This window comes from Sycon ciliatum, chromosome 4 (assembly GCF_964019385.1).
Source record: "Sycon ciliatum chromosome 4, ocSycCili1.1, whole genome shotgun sequence".
NCBI classification, from domain to species: domain Eukaryota; kingdom Metazoa; phylum Porifera; class Calcarea; order Leucosolenida; family Sycettidae; genus Sycon; species Sycon ciliatum.
Genome location: NC_088646.1, coordinates 25,911,606 through 25,933,786, shown reverse-complemented (window position 1 = coordinate 25,933,786; position 22,181 = coordinate 25,911,606). Strand labels below are relative to the sequence as shown.

At 49.9% G+C, this 22,181-nt stretch overlaps 1 protein-coding gene and 1 long non-coding RNA gene across 2 annotated transcripts in view; both read right to left on the bottom strand.

Moving 5' to 3' along the window:
* The window catches only part of LOC135815297 (uncharacterized), a 47,322-nt gene that overhangs the window by 17,913 nt on the left and 7,228 nt on the right, over window positions 1-22,181 (bottom strand). The window contains exons 6-17 of the mRNA XM_065328575.1: window positions 21,469-21,526; window positions 20,623-20,815; window positions 20,053-20,170; window positions 18,913-19,094; window positions 18,459-18,585; window positions 17,347-18,021; window positions 15,928-16,389; window positions 14,601-14,750; window positions 11,725-11,829; window positions 8,383-8,564; window positions 7,810-7,974; window positions 163-4,717 (exon numbers count right to left, since the gene is read on the bottom strand). Coding sequence (XP_065184647.1) covers window positions 163-4,717; window positions 7,810-7,974; window positions 8,383-8,564; window positions 11,725-11,829; window positions 14,601-14,750; window positions 15,928-16,389; window positions 17,347-18,021; window positions 18,459-18,585; window positions 18,913-19,094; window positions 20,053-20,170; window positions 20,623-20,815; window positions 21,469-21,526 — 6,972 coding nt within the window. The remainder of the gene's footprint in view (window positions 1-162; window positions 4,718-7,809; window positions 7,975-8,382; window positions 8,565-11,724; window positions 11,830-14,600; window positions 14,751-15,927; window positions 16,390-17,346; window positions 18,022-18,458; window positions 18,586-18,912; window positions 19,095-20,052; window positions 20,171-20,622; window positions 20,816-21,468; window positions 21,527-22,181) is intronic.
* LOC135815301 (uncharacterized) lies at window positions 9,216-11,486 on the bottom strand. The gene is made up of 2 exons (XR_010553280.1): window positions 10,564-11,486; window positions 9,216-9,767 (listed from the first exon to the last, which is right to left on the bottom strand). It is a non-coding gene; the product is annotated as an uncharacterized LOC135815301 (long non-coding RNA).

Genomic DNA, 22,181 nt, shown 5'->3' with positions numbered 1-22,181 from the left:
ACTTGGCTGCAGTGGAGCCTCTGGATATTGAAGAAAGTGTCTGCAGCAATTACTCTTGATCAAATACTTAGCACACTACATGCCATACCAAAACAGCAAGAGCAACACGCGTACGAGATCACAAACACGACAAATACACGTACGGTCTACTGACTGACTCACCGGTGGATAATATGGTGACTGCATCTGGGGAGTATTAGCACCCGACGACGTACCCGCGGATGGTGGTGGCAGTGGTGGGTTGGTCGGCGTGCCCACCAGCGGTGGAACAGTGCCATGGCTGCGCTGATCGCTGGCAAGACTGTTTGTATCACTGGGGTTGTTCAGGATACTGTCGATAGAGTGAGGCAAGCGCTGCTGCTGCTGCTGGCTCCTGACCGTGCTCGTGGCACTTGCGTTTGACGGTGACACTACACTTTCGCTGTGGCTACCAGCCTTTGTACCCGCCGTCGATCCTGAAGACACAGGTCGCTTACGAGAAGCAGACTTTGATGATGGCGGAGTGGATAATTTTGACGACTTGGCACCAGATTTTGTAGTGGATTTTGTAGGGGATTTCGTTGTGGATTTCGCAGTGGATTTTTCTGTCGACATAGGAGTAGATTTTGCAGATGAGGCCCTAGACTTTTTGGACGGGGAAGTGCCTGCAGGCTTTGATGCTGGCTTATTGGACTGTGATGCCTTAGCAGGCGTGATTGATGCAGCAGTGGCCTGAGTTGGTACTGCAGGCAATGACGATACTGGAGCAACGCTCTGTGTCGGTGCCTCTGCTGCTGCCGATATTGACATTGGCGGAGCACCCTGTGCTGGTGATATTGTGGAAGTGGACACCGAATCAGAGCTCTGTGCTGGTGCTGCTGACGTCAATACCGGGGCAGTGCTCTGTGCTGGTGCGGTAGTCGGTGTGGAAATCGAAGCAGTGCTCTGTGTTGGTGATGCTGCCGATGGCAGTACGTGAGCCATGCTCTGAGTTGGTGACGCAGTGGATGTGGGTATCAGAACATCACTCTGTGCTGGTGTTGTCGACGTCGATGTTGGAGCAGTGCTCTGAGTTGGTAGCGCGGTCGGGGTACACATCGAAGCCGTGCTCTGTTGTTCTGGTGAAGTAGGCGTAGAGTTTGCAACAGTGCTCAGCATTGTCGCTGCTGCCGGCGTGGATAGAAATGTTGTGTTCTGCGTCGGCAGTGCAGCCGATGCTGCTGCTGCTGCTGCTGCTGACACAGCAGGTGGTGCATGTTGCGCTGATTCAGACGTTATCACTGCACTGGTAGTGGTTGGTGTAGATGCATGGGCCTTGGCAGGTGCTGGTTTGGCAGGTGCTGTTGGTGAAATCAGGGTCAGTGGTGCAATAGTCACCATCTCCTGTTCATCGGTTAGGCCTTTTGCCACAACATCACTGTAACGTCTCGGCTTTGGAATGACATCACTCTTGCTGCTGGCCGGTTCTGGGATGACATCACTCTTACTGCTGACCGGATCTGGAGTGACATCACTCTTGCTGCTGGCCGATTCAGGAATGACATCAGCCTTACTGCTGGGCGGTTTGGGTGAGGTATCAGCCGTACTGCTGGAAGGTTCTGGAGTGGCAACCGCCTGACAGCTTGCTGGTTCTGGAGTGACATCACTCGTATTGCTGGTAGGTTCCGGGGTGACGTCACTTGGAAGTGGGCTTGCCTTTTCAAGGACATCACTACCGCTAGTGCTTGGCTTCTGGGTATCAGCCAGCTCTGGCATGACGCTACTGATATTGGAGGTCGACTTTGGTGAAGCTTCACCGCTTCCTGCAGCTTGCTCAGGCGCAACACCCTTATCCTGGACAGCCTGTTCAAGTGCACTATCTACGCTTGGGACTGGCTGTTCTTTCATAGCATCACTCCCACCAACAGTCGACATTTCCACGGCGTCATTGCCCTCGAAAGCTTTCTCAGGTATGTCGTTTGCACCTTGGGTGGCTGTTTCCAGTAAGACACCGGTAGCTGGAGGTTCATCTCCCAGAACTGCATCAGTATTTTCTCCCACTTGTTTGGGCAAGTCATCATTTTGTTCACCCACTGGCTCTGGCACAACGGGGCTGCCACGAGAACTTGTTTTCTGAAGACCATCACTGCCAGTAGGTGACTCTGGCAGTTCATCTTGGCTGCCCCCTTCTTCATCCTTGCTAGTCTTTGTTTGTTCGGATAGCAAAGCATAACTTGGATCGACTTGCTCTGGCACGATGTTACTGCTAGGGATAGTGTTCTCAGGTGTGACAGCCTTGGGAGATTGCTGAGCAGTGTCACCCGTCTCCTGGTTAGTTTGTTCTGGTGTGTTGTCGCCTCCTGGGACTGGTTGTTCTGCCGCAATATCAAAGTCCCCGGCTGTTCGTTCGGCTGAAACAGTGTCCCTTGCCACTGCTTGCTCTGGCACAGCACCACTGTCCTCAGCAACTCGCTCCGGTACAGTCTCAGATTCCAGTGTGGCTTGCTCTGGTAAGTCGTTACCGCGGTTACTGCTTGCCACTGGTTGTCCTAATATAGCGTGATCACTGCTACTAGGAAATGGTTTGGGTGAAACGGCACAGCTTCCTACAGCTTGGTCACAACTGGCATCCCCAACCTCCTGGGTGGGTTGTTCAAGCGTCACATCGGGGCTTGAGACTTTCTTCTCCGGAACGACATCACCGCTTGCAGTGGTTTCCTCTGGTAAAACATCACTGCACGGAGCAGTTTCCTCTGGTGAAACATCATTAGTTGCGACTGCCTGCTCTGCTGTGACTGCTTCACTACTTGGAACTGCTTGTTTTGGTATGCCCTCACTGCTCTGCACAGCCTCTTCCTGCACAACATCACAGCTCGCAGCAGCAGCAGCAGCAGGTTGCTTCGGAGTGATGTCACCGCTTGGGACAGCTTGTTCCAGTATAGCGACAGTCCTTGGCTCCACTTGCTCTGCTACACCATCGCCACTTGAGATGATTTGCTCCCGTTTGACTTGACAGCTCTCAGTAGCTTCGTGCAGTGTGGCGTCACTATGCAGGGAAGCCTGTGCAGTAATGAGATTGCTGCCCTGCAGAGCCTCCTCCGTCAGCACCATGCTGCCAAAGTCAGTTGCCTGCTCTCGTCCAAGTTCGGCACAGTCATACATTATTTCATTCGGGCTGCACGAACTGGAGCGTACATACTTTGGGGAGTTGTCCGGCTCCATGCTCAACAGATCTCTCCGCGGACTCGGTGGACACATGGTAGGTGAGTGACCGGGTGACATGCGGCATTCTCCAGAGTGTCTGTCCGAAGCCGCAGCTACTGGCGACAGGGCCGTGGCTGTGGGTGCAGGCTGTGCTACAACGTCATCAGACGTGTAGATGGCAGTGTCTGAAAGGTTGGCTGAGCCATGCTCCGTAATAGCGGCAAGTTTCTCTAACTCCGCGTCTACAGCTTCCTGCTTTATGGCAACTTCAGAGAGACCAGATAACTGCTCGCTGTTGTTCCCACCGAATTGTGGACTGCATGAAGTTGAGCGAATGAGTTTTGGTGAATCTACACTCTGATCTGCATCACCCCTGTTGACCTGAGTATGTTCTGGACTGTCAACAGGTCTACACTCGTCACCAGGAACTGCAGCAACCTCATCTTCGACACTTGCTCGAGCTGCTGCCAGTGACGTGCTTGGACTCGGAGATGCGTCCCGGCGATCATCCTGACCCACGACGTACGCCAGAGGAGATGATGATGACGGTGCACGCTTCACAGCATCCAAGCCTGGATGTCTTTCTATGCTGATTTTGAGACCAGTTGAAACAACAGCAGGGCTGCTGTTACTCTCCTGAGTGGCAACTTCCCCAGCAGCAGATACACCCTGTAAATCAGTGGCACCAACCTCACCACCAACAGCAGGAGCAGCAGTGGAAGCAGCAGCAGCTGCGGTGAAGCGGGATACAGCAGCGCCGTCTGGTTCATTCTGGCCATCAGCAGCATCGATCTCCATAGGAATAGGCGACTGCTCGACAGCAGCATCATCGGCATCTTTAAGGAGATCAGCAGAAGGTGCGGTAACCTGTGCTTCGTGTTTGAGTGCTTTCTCGCCAGTACTAGATTCACCCTGCCGAGGTTCAGTGGTGCTCCTTTGCTCTACGGGCAGCGGCGGTGTTGCACCTGCTTGGTCGGAAGAAGGCGCTGATGCCATTCCTTGAACGCCATCCTTACTACCAGTGGCACTGGGTGACTGTGCGGTGCTCACAGCTGTACCTCCAGTTGTACTCAAGGCGGCAGGTGGCTTGTTTAGGTCGCGCTTCGCACGTCGCACTCGCTCTCGAATCCTTCGCTGAACACGTATTTCTTCCTCCCGCTCCTGGGTTGTGACTTTCACACCGGCATCTGCCAGTCCTTTCTGCCGGGTCTGCGTGTACTCCTCCAAGAACTTGAGCTGATCTAACTCCTGCTGGGTCAGGTCACGCAGGGGCTTCTTGGCCTGGTTTGGGGTCGCCATGGCGCTATCCGATGGCGACGGGAGCCGCGCTGCCTTCGGTGTGGGTGGGGTTGCGGGTGGTGGCAGTGCCGGCTGACTAGGCGACGGTTGCCTAGGGGACGGTTGCGCCGCGGCAACGGCCTGAGCAGCCGCCGCAGCCGCCGCTACTTTCTTCAGATGCTGCATACAGGGCTTGCAGGCAAAGCCGTCCGCACCCGCCGAGGCCTCCTCCATAGCTTGCTCCGTCTTCAGACCATGACATGCGCCGTGGGCCCACCTAGCATGCAACACACAAGTACATCACATGCAACACATAAGTCAAGCACATGACAGCACAACGTGGGGGGGGGGGGGGGGGGGGTAAAGTTAGCAACAACCTAGAAGAATAGAAAAGCCGCTGTTCTCCGACAGTTCTCTTGTGCCAGCAGCATATACTTGTACATAAGACGATGATGCCAACAGCTATGCTATATGAAACATAAAACTCTCACTGGTTTAATCTATCGGAAGGGCTAAACTAGGCTTGGATTCCAAAATGTCACAGTGGACATCAAGAGATACTAGACACACAAAGAAATGGAGGTCGAAGCTAAGAGTGCCGCTAACAATGTATTGGAAACACAGCGCAGCCTGGAGTAATTAAGAAAGAGTGTTCCTGGGTTTGTTATGGGTTACACACTGGGGCATCTTAGCCTATTGTTTAGGCTAGGGTCACAAGTTGTTGTTTTCACGATGGAGAAGAGCAACTTGAGTTAGTGGAGACGAACTCGGGCGATGAGAACGTTCCTGGCGACCAGGTGTCGACTTAGGATGATGATGTCGATGTTCCAGCAGCGTTGGACGCTCCTGAAGAAGAAGGCGAAGCATCGACAGCGGCTGTCACAGCTGCCACTCCCGCCATTGCCATTTCCGCGTCAGCTGATCCACACGTGGGTTCGATCAATTCTGGCTGGAAGCAGGAAATGCCGGCCAGCGCTTCTCCAGCAGTCGCGAGCCAGTCGCCAAGTCTGAGAAAAAAGTTGTCGGTTGAAGAGCTAATGGATCCTCTTGGCCTATTCACATTGTTTTTGACAGATAAAATGGTAATAGACATCGCCAAGCAAACCAATCTCTACCAGAGCCAGCTAGCTGTAGAAAGTGCTGCGGAGCATGGATGACCATGGTTACCACTGACTTCGCAAGAACTGTGCGCTTGGCTGAGTATGCTTGTGTGCAACTCTTTGCATCCATACCACCCATCCATGAAACACTATTACAGGGACAGCTTCGCTCACAGCATGCCTCAGATGCGAGAAAAAATGAGTCTCACGAGGTTTGAGCAAATCAAACGGTTTTTGCATCTAGCTGACCGGACTAAGGAAGTGCCTCATGGATCTCCAAATCATGACCCACTGTACAAGGTTCGTCCTCTGCTGGATGCAGTGCAAGACAACTCGATGTCTCTTTACCAACCGGGAAGAATGGTGGATGAAATGGACATTCCATTTAAAGGCCGGTCGTCTCTGAAATCACGTGTCGAGTTCAAGCGAGCTGGAGACGACTTCTTGACCTTTTCAATATGTGATCCCGCGATTGGATATGCGCATTTTACAGGTTTCAATTCGACCCGCTGATATCCAGGGTTTGGCAAAGACGTTTAATGCCGTGCTCTATCATTCATCCAAGCTTCCCTTCGCTGGCTATGATATCTTTGCGGACAATCTGTACTCGAGTGTTGCTCTTGCCCAAGAGCTCTTCAACAGAGGCCACGCGTACACCTGCACTGCAAGATCAGACAGAGTGCCGGATTAAGTAAAGCAAGGCACACCCAAGTCGCAAGCTGACCGTGCTGCCCAGAAAGGCACTGGGAAGCGGGCGGCCCGTGGAGACGTAGTGGCACTGAGCGTCTTTGACAGCAAGCCCGTCAACATGATCACAACTGGCCACCGTGCCCTACAAAGTGTTGAGTACAGCCGGAAGCACCCCGCCGATGGTGCTGCTTCTGGCCAGTGGACGACTGTAGAAATGCCAGCAACACGATTAAATGTCATCAACGACTACAACCATTTTATGGACGGGGTCGATGTCGCAGACCAACTCCGGACCAAATATGTGACAAAAGTGAAGTCCAACCAATGGTGGCATCCCATTTTTTGGGCACTGATCAACACGGCGATATACAATATGCACGTCATACACAAATTGGGGATGGCCGGAATGGCAACTAACTCTATGACCATGACGCATGCTGAGTTCCACGCACAGCTTGCTGAGTCACTAGTGGCATTAGGAAAGAAGAAAACCGGATCGAGCAGTGGTCGGAAGCGGAAGGCATCCACTCAAGCAGCAATAAAAAGGCCTCCAGACCGCACTATTGGTCAGCACTTGATTGTGCAGGTCAAAAGTGAAAAAGCTAAGACTACACCGCAACAGGACTGCATGCCCTGCAAGGAGAAGGGTACGCCGAAGGCCAGGAGCGTTTATGAATGCAACCTCTGCAACGTGGGCCTGCACCCTGATTGCTTTTTTGAATACCACACAACCCAACTTGAGGAATAACTGTGATCCTGCAGTAGAAGTTTGAAAAGCTTTTATGGCAACTGGTGTGCAACATTTTCTTCCATGAGCTTTGTTGTTACTTGTAGCTGAACTGGACGTTGAAGTAAGTGTCCTCCACCCCCCCCCCCTCCCCTGTTGTATTCTTGACTTCTTCTCTGATCTGAATTCTTTTTTTCTTTTTTTTCAATAATTATGGGTATGAATGTGTGTTTCTTATCTATTATTCATTATCTTGTGCTGAATTTCACAGCTGTGTGCAACAAAACCATGTTAATTAAGTGCGGCGACACTCGCGCACTTCGTAGGAGCGCTCCTGCTGACATCAATGCAGTGAAAATATAAATAAAATTAAACAAGTCAAACTGTGTGGATTGTGTGCCCAGATTCGAGGACTGATCAAACCCTTTCTTTAGGGGTCCTAACCCTATGTATAGGGTCCTTATGTGAAGCGTTATGTCAAACCCTATAATTATTATATTAACCAGGAAACCCTACATTATAGGGTTTCCTGGTGACAAGCTAAGAGATAGGTGCAGCAGGGGCGTCACAGTGCAGTGGGGAGTGGGAGAACCGGAGCCCGGGGGTGGGGATCCCCTGGGGAGAGGGAAATCGGATTTTCGGCCAACAAGGCACATCTTTGCGCGTTACAAGCGCTCTGACGGACCATCCTGGACGAAAAGTGGTACGAGACCATGGTCATACTGGTCGTACTGTGTGTGCCGCCCCTGTACAGATTCTCCTCTGAATGTAGTGCTACATGGCTGCTAGGCTTCACTCCATGAAGGTACATAAACAACAACACTGTATCCATGATCATCATCAGTTACGTACTTCTTGCACACTTCACATGCCACGATGAGGTCATCGGTCCGGTACTTGCGCGAGCAGATGGAGCAGTTGGTGGTGCTGGCGCAGGGCGCACACTGCGTGTAGTTGGACTGCCACTTGCTGTTGACACCGGGTGTGGTAGCTCCGCATGACAAGCACTGTACGCACCTGCCATGTGCAACAAGCAAAGGACAGCACACGTGCCAACACGTGCAATGCTTTGTTTTAAAGAGCTTATGCTGAGCTAAACAGAGATTGTAACACGATGATATTGCATAGCATAGTGACAGTAGTGAGTTGCTCATGAGTGAGCACAACATACAAGCCAGTAGGGGCAGTCAAAAAAGATCCAACTTGATCTGGGCCCATTACTTTCTCCTCCACCAACCACCAAATGTTCCAAGTCTCCTGGCTGGGCGATATATATTACACAACAAACACTGTACACACACACACACACACACACACACACACACACACACACACCGGCACACACACGCACACACACACACACACACACACACACACACACACACACGCGAGTACAGATGCACTTATATGCACATGGTTACTAACCATTTGCATTTCCAAGATCCCTCGGGCACTTTGTCCAGCTGCGGCTTCAGGCAATACGTGTGATAGCTGACATCACAACTGTCACAAAGTAACAGATGCTCTTCATCTTGTGGCGAGCCGCAGCCCTCGCACACCATACACATTAGACAGCGCCATCCCCGTGTTAGAGTGATATTGTTGATCTGAGAAGAAGACACCATCAATCACACACAAACACTCGGCAATCGACATACATTCTAGTCTACGATGTAAGAGTGAATGTCATGATTTCATTGGTAAGCATTGAAGAAGGAGTGTCCACGGCAATATGCTGTCTAAGTGCAGGCACTTGTAAGAACTTGAAATAGTTATATATGTTGGACTCAGTAGAGCGTCCAGCCCCTATATGATGTCCAACCCCTATATAGAGTCCATTGGTCCAAAATCCACTGTACAGAGTCCAAAATTGGAATCAACTGTGAGCTCAGTTTAGATGGACATCACTCCCTGTATAGAGTCCAGCCAATTGGCTTCACCCCTATATAGAGTCCATTGGTCCAAAATCAACTGTACGGAGTCCAAATTTTGAAATCAACTATAAAGATTAAAGAGTCTTTATGTGGACAACACTCCCTGTATAAAGTCCAGCCAATTAGGCATCCCCTATCGAGTTCGAAATTAGACATAGGATCTGCTGTAAGCAGTGAATATTAACCAGAAAACGGCCTCTCCCTTTAATCCTTTACATCATTCACTTCTCAAGATAAAAAATATGTATTGAGGCGCCACTGCAGCCACTTCACTACATGAAAAACCCTACAAACACCATCCTCAAATCAAGTGGTCTCTTCGCAGACGCTGCAAATTACAATATCTCAATCATGCAGTGTTGCCAAATTATTGTGCACGCACACACACACATGCACACACCCACACAACGCCAAGAAAATACCTAGAAAAAAAACAAGAATCGAAAGAGAATAATGGAGAGCCCAGGATTAATTATTTGTTTTCAAACTATTGCGCGCGCGCGCACACACACACACACACACACACACACACACACACACACACACACACACACACACACAAACTTATACAACGCCAAGAAAACACCAAGAAAAGAGTAGAGACACAATACACACGCAACTCCAACAGCCATGCAAACGTCCACCCATTTACACGTAAAGTCAAGAGGGATAACAAATAATTATACGAAACGAATGCATACGGGGACGGGTACACGCACGTTTACATACATGTAGTAGTGTAAGAGAGTAACATAGTGCAGTGGTCAGCATAATACTAGCACATGCTGAGAGTGCAATAGCAAGCTTCACCATTGCTCATGGCCATGCAAATGTTCAGCAGCACTCAGTTCCGCAAGCTTCATAAGATCAGCACACCTGCAACAAATAGATAGCACAAGGATACGCTTATTAACGTAATGATGCATGGGAGCACACAACTACCAAGTTCTCAACGAATGTGATGCTCAATGAAAATCAATCCACTCAAAGACCTGTGAACAGGTGACGGTGGGGACAATAATCTATTAGTAATACGAGGAATAAGATCGTTTGTGCACACTCAAGACGCACGGACACACCACCATACATGTAGTGTACACAGTGTTTCACTGCAACTACTTCGAAGTAAATTGAAATGAGATGATTTGAACAATCTGTACAGCGTTGCCGTCAGTCAGTCTTCCCCAAGATGGAAATGCAATGATTTGTTGTCACGAGGCAGTTTCACTGACACAATGTCATGTTCGTGACATCAAAACGGTTACTTCAGGGAATACGAGTATTAGCTTGAGAAGCTTTTTCTTGTCATTGGCATACAAGCAATCCTCCTACTACTACTAGTACACTGGCACTGCGTTTGTGGATCCCATTGTATTTGACATCATACTATAATTTGTAGAGGAAGAGTGTCGTGGAGTTTCACATAATTTTCACAGGGATAAAAATACATTTCTCATGAAATAATTATAATAATTGATGATAGCTAGACGATCGTATACGATTGATGCAAAGTCCTTGCAGTCCTTGAGGACTATTACGAAGTGGTTGATTACTTTTAGGGCATTCATTCAAGCAACATCAAACAAACACGATACGCTCCTTGAAAATGGAAACAAATTCAAGCATAACGACAGAACAGCAGACCAATCGAAACAAGTAAAAGCTTCCTTACCTCAGTCATCGTCCTGCCATGTAGTTGGACAGCCTTTTGACACGGTGGTACAGGCAGCTCTTGTCCAGTCAAACAGGGGTATCCTTGTGGCGTCGAACGAAAGAGAATGTCAGTGTATCTGACTCGTCAGATTGGAACTGTGCTGAACCTTTCTCTTTCTCCGCTTTCTGCTTTCATCCCTCGCTCTGATGAAACCGTTCAAACGTCTTACTGGCAGCAATGGCCAGCCAAACAGGGGATCCTTGTGGCGTCGAACGAAAGAGAGTGTCAGTGTACCTGACTCGTCAGATTTGAACTGTGCTGAACTTTTTCTCGTTCTGCAATTTCTGCTTTCATCCCGCGCACTGATGAAACGTCTTCAGAGAACCACAAGACGCTTTCCAGATTTGATTTTGAACGTCTCCTTATCCTCCTTGGTTACCTCGAGACAGATTACTGTCAGCAACTGCACAGCAGAACTGGCAGCCATGGCTGAAGTGAAGAAAGGAATGCGCTGCCACGAGGCAAGCAAAACTGAAAATGTGTTTGTTCTCTTTCGGGCACAACACACAGGACGGCGTGACTGGATAAACTGGACTCCTGGACTGTGAATAGGGGACTTGTAGAAAAAGTGTACTCCTTATAGGGGATTGCGCGGCAGGATGAAGCTGATCAAAACTGAGTGGACTCCTGGACTCTGTATAGTGGATTTTGGACCAATGGACTCTATATAGGGTGCTGGACATCATATAGTGCATGGACTCTATACTGAGTCCTACATATATTTAATATTTTATAACAAGTGCATGCCTCCTCATCTGTTGGCTGCTCCGAGTGGAGTTTGGCTTCGCACGTGTTCCATTCTCGTTACGTACTCGTTTCGTGTCCATTTGACACTCGTTTCGTAGTTTTGTCACGAGTGTAGAAGGTCCGCATTGGCATGTTGTTCCCACGGGGAGGACAGTGATCATGCATTGCAGACAGTCTTCTTAGGATCATACCTACTCCTACTCCTACCCCCCCCCCCCCCCCCAGTTCTCAGTGTGTTGATGAGTGTGGCAGCATGGCATCTATACAGCATGGCATGTACACAGCATGGCATGTACACAGCATGGCATGTACACAGTGCACACAGTCTGTCGTGCACTCTCAGGCTGTATAAACCCTTGGCCGAGCACTGACCTTGGCATTGACGCAGTAGGGATGATAGCAGTGACCACATTGGCTACAGCACAGCATGGCTGCTTCTTCTTCCTTGCCAATACTGCCGCAGGCTGAGCAAACATCCTGCCAGTGTAATAAAACAGGAGAAGTCAGTGAAGTCAGTGAAGTCAGTGGTGTTGGAAATGCTAATCTGCTGGTTCTTTCACACGGGTGTGCACATACCGTAAAGTCTTGTATAAAAGCCGCGGCTTCTATGACTTTCTTGGTGAAATTTTGCAGGCTTCTATATGAGACAGGCTTCTATACAAGACAGGTATTTTTTATGTATGTCAACACTAAAACCAGGCTTATGTGTGATTTGATGGGCCCAAAATTGCGGCTTCTATTCGAGGGCGGCTTCTATTCAAGTGCGGCTTTTATACAAGACTTTACGGTATGCGTTTTCGGATACGTACGCTAAAAACGGGTTCCAGGCAGGAAACAATTCTGAGGGGGGGTCAACTTAAGGAAACAAACAGTTCACCCATTGTTCCATGTTCCACAATTGCCTTGTAATAAAAAGTGCAGCGCACGGGTGCACAGATTGCCTGGAACGATCAAAACATGAGTAGGGTGGTGCGCTATCAGAGTAGGGTAATATTAGTAGTGGTCTGCTACCTACAGTAGTCCGTGTCGTTTGTTCGTTTCTGGCGGCGGCGAGATTTCCAGTCGGGAAGGGACATGTCAAGGTGACCCACTCGCAATGGCAATGTATGCAGTGGCCATGATGCCTCTAATCAATCGGCTCACCGAATCTTGCCCCGATGTCATTTAGTCCTGGTATGCTGACGAAGTCTCATGAGGTGGACGGCTAGTGCATCTACGTAAGTACTGGGATGATGTCCAGGAGTTTGCTCCTGGCTTGGGTACTATCCGAACCCGTCCAAGACCACTCTCATTGTCAAGGAGCAGCATGCAGATAGGGTCTTCCAGCACACAGGTATCAACATCACTACACTCAGAGGATGCACACTACCTTGGCGGATCTCTAGGCACCAGTGACCACAGACTACACTACCTGAAGGGCCTTATCCACCGGTGGGAGCTGCAAGTGCAGAGCCTTGCAGAGGTTGCTGTCACATAACCTCACGCAGCCTACACTGTCTTTGTGTGAGGCCTGGTGTGGAGGTGGCCCGACCACTTGCATGCTATGGACTGTCCGCAACTCCTCAGTCAGCGTGCAGCCATTATCGACCAGAAGTTGTTGCCATCACTGACAGGCCACACCACTGGGGAGGGCTCTGCACTCCGCCTTCTTCAGTCAGTTCCCGCCCGCTCTGATGGCATGGCCATTCATGTACCCGCGGTGGAAGCAGAGAGGGAATTCAAGTCCTCCCGACGTGCTGTGGCTCCTCCTGTTGCCCTGATCCAATGCGTGAGGGCACTGCCGACCAACAGCATCCGCTGGACAATGCTCTGGAGCAGTCTCGTGCAGCAGCCTGCCAGGCTCGCAAAGCAAAGCGACCACGCCAAAGCTGTCTTTGAGGAAATCCAGCCGGCATTGTCACCATCTCAGAAACTCCTCATGGAGACAGCAGGTGAGCGAGGTGTCTCCTCGTGGCTCACAGCTGACCCATCAACGAGCAGCGGCACTGTCTTAAACAAGTCGGATTTTCGAGATGCCGCGTGCATTCGGTATGGCTTGCTTCTCGACAGCCTTCCAACTACAGGTGTCTGCGGAGCGACCATGACAGTGGACCACGCCACCTGTCCTGCGGGAGGCTACTCGACGGCTCGTAATACCGAAGTTCAGGAGGTTCTGGCAGCCGTCTTGAGGGACGTTGCACGGGATGTGAGGATTGACCCACGACTGCTGCCTTTTGCTGGAGAGTATCTGGCAGGCAAAACAGCCAATCGCTCTGAGGAGGCCAGGCTGGACATCCGGGTTGGCGATTTTCGGTCGCAGCAGCAAGATGCCTTTTTCGATATCCGGGTTACACACCCAAGGTTGGAACCGCTGTCGTGCCAGCAAATCACCCACCAGCTCCAGAAGAATGAAAAGCAGAAGCATCGCAGCTACAGTGAGCGGATCATTCAGATCGGCCGTGGGTCTTTCACGTCTCTCGTGTTCGCAACCAATGGCATAGTCGGCAAGGAATGCTCGGTATTCAAAGGCCTTGGTGTGCCAGATCATGGAGAAGAATGCTGATTTAGCATATTCTGTTGTTGTAAGAAATTTGCGATGCCGTCTTTCATTTTGTTTGCTTCGGTGGTGCATCACCTGCCTGCGTGGCTCTCGGTCATCATACCGGTCACAGTGATACAGTTTTGTGAATGATTGCCGGATGATCTCTAGAGCATGCGGTCGTCCTTCTTGCTGAGGTCCTTTGCGTTGGTGTTTTTATCATTATTGACAGTTCACATCTATTTCTTTTTGCCCGCACAAGAGGCTTTACTAGTAGTAGTCATATTCACATTCACATTTTTCAATGAATTTTGCTGTTCTCTTTTTGAATTCTTTGATCTCCCTGCATTCATATCATCAGTGGTTTGTGCGTTCAATAAAACACCTTTTAGTAGTAGAAGTAGAAATTATTATTTTACTAGGGAACTCCCAACAGGCTTTGCCTTTTTGCTGGGAACCCTAAGGTGGTGCGCCATCAGGGTAGGAGGGGAGGGGGGGGGGGGGGGCTGCACCCTCTACCCCCCCCCCCCCATCCCCTTTGGCTAGCACCCTGGTAAATGAGGCCAGCCCTACCTACAAAGTACCAAGGATACCAGGTACATGTTTCCCCATCCCCGGTGAGGTATATCACATCAGGGCTACACTGCAATATGCATGTACAGTGTAGGCCTACATGCATGAACTGGGACAATTGCATAGCACATACACAACCTGTTCATACGCTCCTTACACTCATCATCATATTCCGGTGAATGTTGGCAAAAATCAGCACGGCCGTTTCCATGGCATAGAAAGCGCTGTCCTCCTTCGAGTCTTGCTTATCGTCAGGTGAAAGCTCAGCAACCGACGCTTCCTCCACAGGTGGCGGTGTTGGCACTTGCTAAAAGGAAACAAAAATGGGAAAGGAGTTAAACCAAACCTAACCCACGGCTGTCAATCAAGGTGGCTTGTCAGATGACCATTGCAATTCACCGATAAAACAATACAACTGAAGTATTATATAAAAACTCGGATGTTGAGCCAATAGTGTTATGAAATGATGAGTTGTTTTCCTGTGTGATGGCATTCCCCAAACTGTCTCGTCTAGTCGCGTGCATGTGTGATAGGAGCATGCGCGATTTTGTAGTCGAGAGTCCTTTTGTCAGTCTTGTTGTTCGTCCCTTTGAGTGTAGTCTCCATTTCCGTATTGTCACTAATATAATGTAAAACGCAAACTAGTCGTGTCCTTTGTGTCCTGCGTCCCGGGGAACGGAATGGCTGAGATTCCGTAACAATAGTAATACATAATTATAAAGATAAAAGGACCTATAAGTTACCTGAGCCTTCCAAGTTCGAAGGTTGTTGGTTTGCGCTTCGTAGATGTGTTGGAGCTAGGTGTCAGGTCGTCAAATGTCTCAATATCCTTGTCAATTTTTGTGCCTCGTTGTCGCACTATCTGACTGTATATTATCTCGTTACCTTGGTGGACTGTTAGTCATAACTAGTAACTTATAGGTCCTTTTATCTTTACACGAAGTATTATTCATTGACCTGATGAGATCAACAAATGCCGTTAATGTTCTATGCACTATAGAATGGGACCTGTTCAATGACAGTGACATTCAGCCAGTATGTGATGGAAACACACGGGAAAAGATTTGAGTACTCGTGTTTTCGAGCTTCAAATTACAACGTTGCTCTACCCTATGTAACACAATGAAACCATGTTGAACGTGCACTGGGAATACCCCGTTCCAAACATGGCAGTTTCTGGAGGCATACATCTAACTTCACCTGAAATCACCAGATTCCTACGGTGACATTGGTAACACCTCTCTTGTGTCTGTCACGATGTAGAGAATCATCTGGACCCAAAATACGCGAATCCACAGACTCTAACCCAAACGGATGCTCTTTCTATGATTTCCGATACGTGTAGTCAATGCCCTCCATCACCAACATTCTCGCTTTGAAACCACAGCAAAAGAGTGAGCCCACACCCGCACGCACGCCCCCCCCCCCCCCCCCCCCCCGGCCCGCCCGTGCATGCAAACACTGCATGCATCACTCGCACTCACCTCTACCAGTTTCCTTGGTCTGGTCTGGCGAGATCGACGAGGCCGCTGCTGACGGATGCGCTTGCTTGCCTTGCCACCGCCGCCGCTGCTTGATGGCCCGCTGCTAGGGGGTTGACTGCGTGCTTCAATCTCTGCAGTCGGAGTGGAAGTCAGAAGGGGTCGCTCCAGACCTTCACTTGTCTCCTTCAAAGCCGCCATGATCTCGTCTTCTTTGTCATTGTCATCGGCATCCTCATCCTCGGCATCCAACATGGCGGATGCCTTGCTGACAACGACGGAACTGCTATCAGCGCTGTTCCCGGCAAGAGCAGTGGCCAGGCTAGTTGAAACGCTATTCTCCACGTCGCTATCGCTATCAGTGGCCGAAGAGGAGTTGACGTCTGATCCGACCTCTTGCTCCACAAAGCCCACAACGTCTCCGCCGGTGCAGAACTCGTCGGCCATGATCACCTCCGCCCCACCCTATGGAGAACGTGACACACAGCGGCTCACAGAATGAATACTTCACAGAAAGGAAACACTAGCCAGTGGTAAATGCTCCTCCTCGAAAGGCATATACTTTATATGGATGAGAAGAAGGACAAAATTACGAGTTATGCTCAACTGTCCACCAAACCAACCAGGTCATGTACAGCCAGAGTGCGCCAACAAGGCACAATACTGACAGGGAGTACTGAGCACAACACTGACAGGAAGTACTGAGCACAACACTGACAGGGAGTACTGAGCACAACACTGACAGGGAGTACTGAGCACAACACTGACAGGGAGTACTGAGCACAACACTGACAGGGAGTACTGAGCACAACACTGACAGGGAGTACTGAGCACAACACTGACAGGGAGTACTGAGCACAACACTGACAGGGAGTACTGAGCACAACACTGACAGGGAGTACTGAGCACAACACTGACAGGGAGTACTGAGCACAACACTGACAGGGAGTACTGAGCACAACACTGACAGGGAGTACTGAGCACAACACTGACAGGGAGTACTGAGACATTCAACGGCCTGACACCTATACATGTAGCTCCAACGCATCTACGAGGCGTAAGCCAACAACCTTCCAACTTGGAAAGCTCAGGCTAGGAAAGGTCCAATGAGGGGAGGGAAAGTCCAATGAGGGGAGGGAAAGTGCAATGAGGGGAGGGAAAGTGCAATGAGGGGAGGGAAAGTGCAATGAGGGGAGGGAAAGTGCAATGAGGGGAGGGAAAGTGCAATGAGGGGAGGGAAAGTGCAATGAGGGGAGGGAAAGTGCAACGAAGCTGAGCACGAGCTTCTTCTTATCCATGATAACATTCGTTCACCATTCGAGTTCAAATGCAATCAACTTGTTCTTGACAAAATAAGCAGGAAATTGTGAGGTGCACATAAAACAATAATAAATGTTGAGGTGCTAGCACGTCTGAACCTACCAGGGATGACTCTGTGAGCACCTCCATGCTGCTATCCATGAAAATGGAACTACCTGCAGTAGTCAGTTCTAACGTAGTTCCGGTAGCATGCAGACTGCTGCTGCTGCCTTCTGTAGCAGCGCCGATCCGGCTGGTGGGCTTGGATGAACGGGAGCCACTGCCACTGCGTCTTCTTTGAGACGCTGCTACGACCTTAGCCACAGAGGCCACGTTCCTTTTGCCAGTGCGCTCTGTCTGCCTACTGGCCAGACGTTGACTCTCTGACATTGCGCTTGTGGAGCGTGCAGCGCCCAGCCGCACTTTGCTGGTCCTCCTCCGACTTGTTCCCGGCGTTGCCGACCGGCTCTTTTCACTGACACTATCCATTGGTTCTTCAATACAGTCTGACTCGTTCTTATCACCTTTGTCATCACAAGGGTCCGATTCCAGCAGATTACCAGCGCTTGCATCCCGTGGCTCTACTTCTGTTGGCACTTCGCCGCCACTGGCAGGCAGGCTCTCCTCAGGCAAGGAAGGTCTTCTTGGAGCTGCTCGAAAACTGGATGACTTCTTCACCGTTCTTCTCCTGGTACGCAGCTGCGGCACGGGTGGGGAGAGGCTCCTTGGCCTGGATCCCCTGCTTAGGGTAGCAACACGACCAGTGATGTTCAAACGCTCCTTCCTCACTTTCACCACCTACAGAATACAAACAACGATGGACAATGTTGTAGTTAGAATACTTCACTAGCATGAACAACACAAAGTACTATGCTACTACACAGTAACCTAGGCTACCATGACACAGACCCCACTCCCCCGGCTACAATACTTCAAGCATTGTGGATAGTTCTGCCGGGGCATTCACAGCTGCAGGCATGGTGGCAAGCCTAGGGATACTGCAAACAGACTGCCATGCCCACAACACCACACTGTGCCACTGCACACGCATCGCTCCAGAGACAGTTCTGGCATCAAGTGAATATTAGCCGCGGTTGGCTATAAAAACCCTGCAATCGCCACGCAAAGTGGTCATTGGCTGCCCCAGCCATGTATTGCTTGGAATAAAATAAATACATAAATAAATTACAGACAAAGCAGATCAGTGATGCATCATGCTAACATTTACAACTCACAAGGGATGACATATCAGAGCGACGCCGCGGTGAAGGAGACAAAGCGCCGACCAGGGAAGAGCAGCTGTCACAGCGAAATAGTGACAAGTCGGATGGGACGGACTCAACACATGTGCTGTGCATTAACCTTTCGAAAAGAAAGAGAAAGGGAGATAGAGAATCGGAGGGAAAGAAAATAAGAACAAAATGAGAGAGGAGAGAGCAGGGGAGAAGGTGAGAAGAGAGAGAGAGAGAGAGAGAGAGAGAGAGAGAGAACAGCCGGAAAATCCGGCGTCAAACAATTGCAAAACTTGCACAGGCCCCCGTTTGCAATATGCAACTCCACATGTACTTTTCTGGACACGATGCGAGCATCAACGCAAGTTTCAACAAAGTGGTAAAGATGTGCTTTGTCACGCAATTCAAATAGAAGTCAGTGCCGAGAGAATGTAATGACTGAGCATCTGGTTCTCACCTGCTGCATGTTGTGCACTTGAGATCCTCTGATGGCGTGCAGGGTTCCTCACAGACCGAGCACGGGCGCAGCTTCAATGCGCGCTGATAGCATGCGCTGCATTGCGTGTAGCCACGGTGCCAGCGGGCCGTTGGTCCACTGCCGGCTGTCTTGCAGCTACAGTCACTGCACTCACGACATTGCTACGCACACAGAAAGGTGTACACACACACGCACGCATGCACACACACACACACACACACACACACACACACATACACACACAAACACACACACACGTGCATACACGTATGCGCGCACGCACACACACACACGCGCACACACGCACACACACACACACGCGCACACACACACATACATACACACACAGACACACACACAGACACACACACAGACACACACACCCACAGACACACACACAGACACACACACACACACACAGACAGACACACACACAGACACAGACACACACACAGAGTAGAACAAGAATCAACATTGACATGTAGCTGATATTACTTTATCTGTTTTAAATGTAATGCATAACTTCGGCTCTCGTATCTCAATCATGGTCTTTGACCAACCCACTGTGCCTGCTTAGGGCATGATCGATTGGGCGAATCCCGAGCAAGTGCGCTTGGAGTGAGCGTGATCGTTTGGCCGAATCCGATCGAATCCGGAGTAGGTGTACTTGGAGTGGAATCCGACCACACAGGCCCCCACGCCGGGAGTGGCTGGAATGGATATGGACTTTGGCTTTTTTGACAGCTTTCACAGAATCTTTGTATGATATGCGTACATTTCGCGTACTACAGCCGCCTTGCTTTGTTCAATTGGGCCAGCGTTGCTCGGACTACACCGCCTGCTCGCTCTCAGTCCAGATTCGAGAATCGATGACAACCTTAATGGGACGCTGGGAATACATCATTGAACCTTCCTCACTCAAATCGATAGGCTTCTAGAGTGCCGCAAAAGAATGCATGGCAGTATATCACTGGTAAACAGGTGACTTTCATAGGGGGAATCGGCTGAGCAAAACACAACCCATTATAAGAGATACCGGTAGCAACCCAATGGAGCCGGGAAAATGGTCTGTGAAAGGCGTGTACGAAGACACAAGGCGGAAGAAACAGCGAAGCTTACCTCGCATCTCCAATCTAGTGTCTTCTTCTTCAAGTCGGCGCAGTGGACATGCTCCAGCCGACCACAGCCAAGGCATTCCACACACAGAGTACTGATTTCCTCCTCAGGTATTAGAGACCTACAAAGGGAGGCCGCCACCACAACCAACAATCGTATGATATGATTGGTAAGGAACTGGTAAGGAATTGGTAAGGAATTGGTAAGGAATTGATAAGGAATTGATAAGGAATTGATAAGGAATTGGTAAGGAATTGGTAAGGAATTTGTAAGGAATTGGTAAGGAATTTGTTAGGAATTGGTAGACTTTCTCAGAGATTCCTAAGAAATGGGCCCTTCCAGGATGTTGTGAGTGGCATGCAAATCCTCTACAGGCACTGTCCAGAGCAGGGTACATCTTGATCTCGTTAAACAGAAAGTGTTTGCCACAGAAAATGTGAATGTGGGCGGAGCGCTTTGTGCACATTGCACAATGCCCTGGACTTAGCCATTCCCGGTACTGGGCACGCAACACATTTGATAGCAGCTGCCATGGTCTCTCCTGTGCACTGTTCACGCTCAGCTATGACTTACCTACACACCGTACACATCTTGCATTCGGAACACTTCCACTTGGCACGGCTCTCCGGTGTAGCGGTGGCCGCAGAGCGTTGGCGTGTGTCATGATTACACATGCCGTGTTCATGTCCGCCGCACATGAAGCAGAAGAACATGTCCTTGACGTCGCCGAAAGAGCTGCAACGCCTGCAAGCGCCGCGTTCACCAACTGGAAGCGTGCGCACCCGCCCACCAGTCCACACATACATATACACACATGTGTGTGCACACACACACACACACACACACACACACACACACACACACATGTGCGCACACACACACACACACACACACAGTGCAATCATGGGACTAGCTATATGAGAAAGTGAGGAGGTGGCAATAAATCACAGCACTAGAGACACAGCTACTTGTACGTCACAAGTTGGAACTACTGCATACCCATGCAGCAGCAGACACTTCAGGCAAGGCCAACATACACATACATACATGTACATTATCTCCACGGGTGCCGGTGAAATCTAATCAAGTTACTACGGTGTCGATGTACATGTGTGTGTGTGCCGGTGTGTGTGTGCCGGTGTGTGTGTGCCGGTGTGTGTGTGTGTGTGTGTGTGTGTGTGTGTGTGTGTGTGTGTGTGCGTGTGCCGGTGTGTGTGTGTGTGTGTGTGTGTGAGTGTGTGTGTGTGTGTGAGCGCACGTGCACGTAAGGTGTGCATGAACTTTGTACGTGCGGGCGTGTGTGTGCCAGAAAATGTGCAGAGCTTGACAAAATCGCAGTGGAATACTATGCCACCAGGCCAGACAGTGCTAGTCAGGTCCTGCCACCGGCTTGTCTGGATAGAGAATGACAATGCTTACCACAAACTTCAATGTCCCCCAGATGATCAGGACATGCTATGGTCATGGTCTCACCATCCTGAAGTGCACAGTACACCGTACACAGCACACACCACACAGTACACAACACACAGTACACACCACACAGCACACACCACACAGCACACAGCACACAGTGCAGACAAGATTGATATGGAACAATGGCGATTTTAAAATAAATAGCCACCTTAAGTTAGTTGATCAGATACACACATGACGTTGATCAGATACACACATGACGTTGATCAGATACACACATGACGTTGATCAGATACACACATGACGTTGGTGTAAATTACCAGACGGCTGCCACCCTGCTAGCAGATGTAGTACATATGTACGCAACTACCAGTGACAACCTATTCAGTACAGCTGAAATGCTTATAGGCAAGTGTCAGTTTCCCATGAGTGTGGAACGATCGGCAACAGAGCAGCCAGCTCCAGCGAAACCAAACGGCGGAAGCACACCATGACGATGGGCAACTTCAAGTACAGTACTTGTATCGCAGGCGTTAGCATCATGCCATCGAGGCCGCACTGGCACCAAATCAAAGTCACAAAGCGCAAGCGATAGTGCTGTTGGACCTACACCATACAGCCTGCCACTGGCTAGCTAATGTATGTTTGAGCACGGAAATCGAGCCAAAATATAAACATAGAGAGAGGAGAAGGGAGGGCATCATTTCTGACCACCA